Genomic DNA, 7,981 nt, shown 5'->3' with positions numbered 1-7,981 from the left:
GAGCGCTAGTGGTCGTCCTGTGGGCTGGGTGCAGGACGAGCTGGTCTCGTCCTTGGCACACGCCAACCGTGGCCGAGAGCGAGACCAGCTCGTCCAGGGCACCCAAGGGGTTAAGGAGTAATTCACTGAGCGGTCTACATAAAATACAATTCTGTGATCTGCATGATATTCCTTGAGGCATTCATATTAACTCTCTGCACTACTTTATCATCAGTCAAAACTGCCACTAGACAAAACTCTGATCTCGCTCCAGCTGGTACATTAATCACCAGAATTATCATGACATTTGTTTTTGCAACCTGCAAATTGCTGGACACACAAGGAACTCTAAAGCAGGTGTTTTTAAACCCATAAGATATTTCAAAACTCAGCACCCCTGAGTTTGGCTCCCGGTGTCGTTGCACCACCCTAAATCTGGCCCTGTTTCTCAGGTGTTCATCTTCTCCCTGTCACTGTGGATCTGCTGAACTCAATCAACAACCCCTCAGTGCCAGGGATGGATGCAAGTAAATGTTGTTGCTACCAGAAAAGGTGCCACCTGAAAAGGACATCCATAGTCAAGGCTCAAAGTGGAAAGCAAAGAAGCAGTAGCTATCCCAAAATAGAGGCACTTTACCAGTTGGAGTTAGTGTGGAGAATGATGATTTATTGTACTTGTATATAATCTGCAAAACCACTTCCAATCGCCTTTGGAGGGAGGAATTCCCACACAGTTTAGTGATTTTAAGAGGCCATTGCTGAGATTCTAAAGGGACAACGTGCTCAGTTTTACCAACATTTTATTGTAAACGTCTATTCTTGGTACAAAAGATTATCTAACTACATTTAGGGACATACAGTGCCAGTAACAAGATGAAAACAGACATAGGATTTGTGTTCTGGTCTCAAGGACTAGCTTCTATCTAACCCCTCCAGTGGTAACCCCTCCAGGTACATACCACATTACTACAACTCGTACTACTATCTGGGGCGCTACACACAGGACAAGGCATAGAGTCTGGGCTGATTTACCTCACCCATATTTCTCTAGCTTGTGTAATATTCCTAGATAGTGTGACCATAATATCCAAGATAAGAAACACTAAGCTGATTGGCTGGAACGCTCATAGCCTTAGTTGTGTGCTCTCTCACCCATGCAACACTGGTAAGGTAAGCAAGAGACAAAACAACAGAGGTTTTCCTTGGAGGAGTTAACGCAGTCTATGACTTACTGCCTGGGCAAGGGGCTGGAATGAGGAGACAGGCTGCTGAGGGAGTCCTTTAACTATCTACAGTTAAGACAGGAATCAAGCACCCACCAGTAATCAATCCTAGTATGCGGCATCACATTGAACAGGTGAGTGTGTATTCTGTGCACTCTGAATCCATGCACTCCCTGCAGGAACAGACAGGACAAGGGTTCCGATAAGTGCTAAGTGTAATTGTGGATTGTGTGTGGGGTTGGTCAACAAACGTGTTTATTCCAGCGCATTAAACATATGCCAGACAGTAAATGCCACCCAGGCTAGTAAAGACGAAAGGAAGAGTGAGCCACTGAGACTTAGGGATTTCCTGTCAACCCACCATAACATGGTATGACATGTGCACAACAGTATACTCGGATGCTTACTAAGATAATAGGACCTCATCAAAGAGACTGCCTCTTATCTACAAAGCAAGAGATGTGGTTACATGAACTTGAGGGAATCTGCGAGGCTGGAGTGGCATAACCAACATCACTACTGAACAACCAATCCTCCTTTGGCCTGCCCAGGGATTATAAAGGCAATATGTGATTTCAAAGTTGCATGAAATACAAGAGAAAGGAAAAATAGTTTTCATCAGTCCAAATCTGTCACAAGGCATGTATAGGTAATTGGGTGCTTGAGCACTGGAATATGCTTCCGTGGCACATCAGGAATCAGCAGTTGTCAACTAAACGTGCCGGCTTCTTGCAAGCTCCTCTGATGTGATCCCCAGGCTTGTGATGCTACCACAGGTGTTCAGCAACTCATCTTTGGGGATCCTAGATACAGTGACACAGCTTACATCATGTCGAGCTGCAAATAAAAAGAAAGAAATACAATTAAAGAGACACAAACTGCTGCTTTCAAACGGCAGGTAGAGAGCAATCGTGTTGATTTATTTGTTAGTATGCATGTATCTATGTATGTGTTTGTGCTGAACCTCTTGCCACTGGGCTGTAGAGGTGGTAACAAAACAAGAAAAAAATTCCCCGAAGTGAAGGAGCAACACAAACACGAAAATCAAGAAAATCTGCATCTAGAACAGTGCAGGTCAGAATGAATTCAGGACCTGATTTAAATTGTAGAGTGCAGCTTTACTCCGTCAGGGCAACAGAGTAAAATACTCCATCACCTTCACAGAGTACTTGTTCTCCACATTTAGAGATGTCTGCTGGCATACATCTCTAGTCATTGGCTGTCACAGCGGTTCCTGTCAATGTGTTAAAGGTTTGCCGGATGGCTCCATCAAACATGACAGCCACCTGGCAAACGTTTAACAAGTTTTTAACAAAATCAAATGAGCCCCACATTTTATATATGGGGATCAATATTTGTATTTTTACTCTCCCTCACTGCCAGGCTTTACATGGTGGAGATGAACAGAAAAAAATAACAGTCAATTCTAAATCAAGCGGATGGTGTTACATGCAAACCTCCAACAGCCCATTCTCCATTGGGCGGATATGTAAGCGACTGAGACAGAGTAGGCTCTGCCGCTAGCATACTTAATTTCCACCTGCCTGCACATCAGGTGGGTGGACTGAGGGTTTGGCAGAGACAGCAAGTAACAAAGTACCTGCTCCACAAATCTCGAGAATCAGGCCTGCAGAGCCAGTTCTAAAGAGCAAACAGAAATACAGACAACAGAGGGCCTAAAAGTGGGGATCTTTCCAGGAGAACACCTGCCATCCTGCAGGCAGACTAAGAGTGTGCTGCTGCAGAATGGGACTTTCTCCCCAGTCAAAGAAATGACCAGTCTGAGATCTATTCACAGGGCTAGAGTGTAACCATACAAGTAGCACACTGCCTGGGCTGACTCCGTGTCTACACTCTGCACTGTTAGGACACCAAAACTCAAACTATCATATTCTGTAGCGGTATCTCTGTAAAAATGCATTTACTCTCCAGTCAGAATGCAAAGGAGCCTCTACACTTTTGAACATGGTAGGAAAGACAATGCTTATCCTCCTCAAAGGACGCACCATGAGAGTCAACACCTTCTTAACATGGTTGTCATACTACCTTGCTTTGTGTTGCTATTCATACATCTATTGCAGTTTCTTACAAATGCTACCTGGTCCTTATAGCTGTGAGGAAACCAAAATGCCCACAAGATTCCTTTGCAGCTTTGCTCTTATCATGCATTGGTAAATCCCAAGAAAACCTTCCATTACAAATGTTTCACTTCATTGAGCAACACAAAAAGATGATGGACGGAATGCTGAACATTGTCAAACATTCACCCACAGTCATAGATCTGCATTTAATCCATCTGTTTTTTACTCACCACGCCACTCCAGTTTGGACCCAGTCATATGCAAATCAGTCTTGACCTTGCTCCCTACGGGATCAATCCAGCCCGAACTGCCAGGCCAGGTCCTCTCTGGACCAGAAAGAAGCATCCTGGGACCGGTTTCAGGGTATCACCCCTCACTTCATCCAGCAGCAAAACACTACATTTCAAAGTTTGGAGCCATTTAGGAAACCATAATTCTCATACTCCTGTCCTCCCTTCTCTAGTGCTCTGTGAAAAAATCTGTCATACCCTTTATTTCTTTCTTTTTTGCATAGCATGCTGGTAACCATTCAATGGACCATGACCAAAATATTTTCTCCAATTCTTTTACCCAGGTTTTCTCTAAATGCCAAAAGCTCCAAGCTCAGTTAACTTGAGTCCTACCATGTGGACCTTCTAGCTTCTTTCCATGGAGTCATAATACTCCACTGTCCAAGGTCAGATCGACAGGGGAACATTTGTAAATCCCAAGGGCTCTGTTGCAAACTAGATAGCCCTTGGTGTCAACAGTTTGCCAGTACAGATCATCTCCATTTTAGTTCTTTGGAATAAGACGGATTGATATCTTATCATATACCACCTACATACGGATTACTTGGATTGAGTGCAAAACAGATAGCCCTTACCCTGGGACTGGTGGCAAATGTGCAAGCCAGATTAGCCCTTAGTTTAGTTTAGTTTAATTAATTTTTAGAGCGCATGGCTACCCGGGGGCTTCCCAGCGCTGAAGGTAATCCACCAAACTCAGAAAAACCTATGCTGTGAATAGTTTCTTATGAAAGGAAGATTCCAGCTGCTCTTGTCGGAGTTCCAATGGAAGTGAGTTCCAAAGGTATGCGGCTTTAACTGAAAAAGAACTGCCTCCCTGTGTTACTTTCCTGAAACGGGTGTGTTGACCAACGAGGCAGTAGAGGACCTAAGTGGCCTCTGAGGGATATAGGGTGCAATACATTTCCTGAGAAACAGCGGAACCTTATTATGGAGGGCTTTGTGTGTGATACAAATGGCCTTGAAATTGATCCGTTGTTTTATAGGAAGCCAATGGAGTAAGGCCAATGCAGGTTTAGCAGACAGATGTCTGGGCGTGCTCATAAGCATGCATGCGGCGGTGTTTTGCACAACCTGCAGTCTTTTTACTACGTAGCCCAGAGAGCTAAGAAAAATATAGTTGCCATAGTCTAAGCGGGACAGTATCAGGGCCTGAATGATAAGTCTTCTAGCCGAAAAAGGTAGGACTTTGAGTACTCTTAGTAAGCCGAAACAGGTTGCAGCCAGTTGTTTAGATTGACAGTCCATCGTGAGACGCAAATCTAACCCGAAGCCTAAGCTTTTTATGTTTTCTTTGGGAGGAGGGAGATTTTTAAGGTCTTCCAATGCCAAGGCTGGAGACTTAAGGAGAGCTTGGATTCCAACTATCATTACTTCTAATTTTTATCATTAATTTTAAGTTTAGAAATAGTCATCCATCTAGCTACGTCAGCAAGACAAGAGGATAAACTGGATTGGGTAGTATTACTGGTACTGGAAAGAGAAATTACCAGCTGGGTATAGTCGGCATATGATATCAAGGAGAGGCCGTGAGGTTCAACAAGTTTAGCTAAAGGGGACATATAGACATTAAAAGGAGTGGGGCTCAACGAGGAGCACTGAGGGACCCCACAAGTGAGGGAAAATGTACTGAAGAGGAAGGAGCAGTCAAGGACTTGGAAAGTCCTATCTTTCAGGAAGGAGGAGAACCATCTTAGTGTGGTACCTTCAAATCCTATTGCTAAAAGTCTTTGAAGTAGTATACTGTAATCTATCGTATCAAATGCAGCACTGACGGCTAATAAAATGATAGCTGCATGTCTGCCTAAATCCAGTAGATGGCGAGTTTCTTCCATAATGGCTAACAGAGCTGACTCTGTAGTATGTTGTAGTCTGAAACCCATTTGTGAAGGATGAAGAAGTTTGGGATCTTCAAGAAGGCACGTTAGTTGATTGTTGACATGTTTTTCAATTATCTTCGACACAATAGGAAGGAGAGCAATAAGTCTATAGTTGCTACACAGAGATGGATCAAGTTTTTTTATTTTTAATAGAGGCTTAACAACTGCATGTTTTGAAAGCTGAGGTACACGACCAGATGTTAGGGACTGGTTCAATATATCTTTTAGGCATACACTAGTAGTGGTGGTGCTCTAATACAGATCAGGACTAAGAAACAGACACTTGGAACCTGCAAAGTCACTTCCACAGCACAGCTTGGTACTGTATTTTGAAACCAAAAAATGAGCCTCACATGATTTGGCATGGTAAGTATCCCAGTTTAAATTAAATTTTAAAAAATGGGTTCCAGTGACAGAAAAGTTAGGATTGTTAGGCACTTGGGAATCCACTGCAGAAGTGCTGGACAATGTCACCTAGAAGGGCTCCTCTGAACAGTGAGTTCTAGTGTATTAGGCTGGGAGGGCATGTGTGCGCAAACAGATTTAGGAACAGAATCTTCTTTTGTTTGGTGTATGATGCAACGTGGGTATCACCCAGGAGAGTCAGCTTGTGGCCTAATGGACCTTCCCCCAATGGACACGACAAAGAGTTGTGAAAAAAGCAATAACCTGTGGAACATGTGAAGAAACATCTGATTGTCTAAAGCCCAATAAAAGGACTGTGGCCTCACCACCACCTCCAGATGGAGATGACACTTATGGTTGGCAAGATGAAGTAGATTCAGGCAGTTGGCCCTGGAGTTCAAACATCCTGCCAGCTGGATGGCAAATTGCAAGACCCCATACTCGCAAGCTCAGGCCCATAGTCTCAGAGCTACCTGGCAGAGAAGCTGAGACCCCACTCCACACTGCTGGCTGACATGATAAGTCGCAGCAATATTGTTCATGAAGATCTGAAGATACAAAAGGAGGGGAGGAAGCCAACAATTAGGAATGAATGAGCATAATTTCTAAAGTGCGTGAATACCCGAGTGTTTCTTGGTGCTAATGATCTAGACATACTGGGACAACTCATAAACAACCAGGATTTCAACGGTTTGCGAAAATTGAGGAGACTTGGTTGATTTCTCAGATGAAATGTCATTTTATTCCATAGTTGGCTGATGGTGTGGACAAACCACGCCCTCCCCAAGAAGCTTTATTTATCCTGGAGGTCGACACAAAATAAGATGCAGAAGATCTCTGATTTCGGGTTGGCTGATACCACCTGATTTTCTTTGCCAAGTAGTTTGATTTAGTGCTGGGGAGAGCTTTGTGGGCTAGGCAAAGAGCCTTAAATGCCACCCAATTCTTTATTGAAGGCCAGTTGAGATCACTTAGCACATTTGCTACTGACATATGCTTTAAGAGGTGTGCAGCTGCATGTTGCAGTGTCTGTAACTTTTTAAGTACCACTTGTCTTACTCCCATATAAAAAGCATTACAGTAGTCAATCTTTGACATAACCAGAGCTAAAATTACCTATGCTTAAAAGAAATATATGGAAGCACCGCCTTTAGAGTCTTGAGCTGTAGAAAGCAGGATGACCACCATCTGAATTGCACAGCAGTGCCAAAAGGTACCTTGATGGTGTCTGACCAATTTCCCTCATGCTGGAAGCACTGCAACCTGATGGGTCTTTACACCACTGGAGAACCCTCACGGGCTAAAGTGCAAATGAAACCAGTGTGATGAAGGATGCTAGCAGGTGAAGAACTATCCGGGCAGGAGCTAAAGTGCCCGCCAGACCCATTGGAATCATATCCCCAATGTCCTGGATGCTTCGAGGAAGGAGGAGGAATCTCAACCATTTTGTGTCAGTTACTGTCCCTACGATCAGGAGGTGCTGAGAGGACTCTCAGCGAGACTTGGGCAGGTCGATGGAAAAAAGCCAAGTTCAGACCTTGCATGTATTATTGACAAACTTTAGATGGTTGCTTTGGATCCAAATCAGGCCACAATCAGATGCCGAAGGAGGCGGTACATGATGATGATGACAGCAGTGCGGTAGCTAATTTGCTGTTCTCTACCCTCAACCACAACTCCCTATCCCCCATCCTTAGACACTGCAGACTACTTGGCATTGTAGAATGCCAGTGGGCTGGACGCATCTAATAAGACTGAGATGGAGCACCCTCTAGAAGAAACTTAATTCCATACTCTCCTGAGGAAAGGAACAGAAGTATTGCATCTGTCCCTGCTGACAGTGGAAACCATGTTCAATATCAACATTTTAATCAAAGTATTGAAACTCGCATTGGCAGCAGAAGAGACTCTGGCATCATGTAATGAGGCATTGCTTGAATCCCATAAAGGCTGCTTGGGACAGGTCACCTCTGCTCTGGCTGGCAAACAACTCCTTGACAGCCAATGCAGGCATTTGCATGAAGCAGAATCCAGAGTGGTTCTCATCGGCCCCACAGGACAGACTCCAAAAAATTGAAAGACGTTGGTAAGAAAGCGTTCTCTGCAAACAATGTAGCCCTTAAATC

At 44.0% G+C, this 7,981-nt stretch overlaps 1 protein-coding gene across 1 annotated transcript in view; it reads right to left on the bottom strand.

The window, feature by feature from the left end:
• Positions 1 to 762: 762 nt before the first annotated feature.
• The window catches only part of XRCC5 (X-ray repair cross complementing 5), a 490,394-nt gene continuing 483,175 nt past the window's right edge, over positions 763 to 7,981 (bottom strand). The window contains exon 21 of the mRNA XM_069227051.1: positions 763 to 2,039. Coding sequence (XP_069083152.1) covers positions 2,025 to 2,039 — 15 coding nt within the window. The 3' untranslated portion in view covers positions 763 to 2,024. The remainder of the gene's footprint in view (positions 2,040 to 7,981) is intronic.

This window comes from Pleurodeles waltl, chromosome 3_2 (genome assembly GCF_031143425.1).
Source record: "Pleurodeles waltl isolate 20211129_DDA chromosome 3_2, aPleWal1.hap1.20221129, whole genome shotgun sequence".
In the NCBI taxonomy this organism is placed as follows: Eukaryota; Metazoa; Chordata; class Amphibia; order Caudata; family Salamandridae; genus Pleurodeles; species Pleurodeles waltl.
This window is presented reverse-complemented; position numbering and strand designations above follow the sequence as displayed.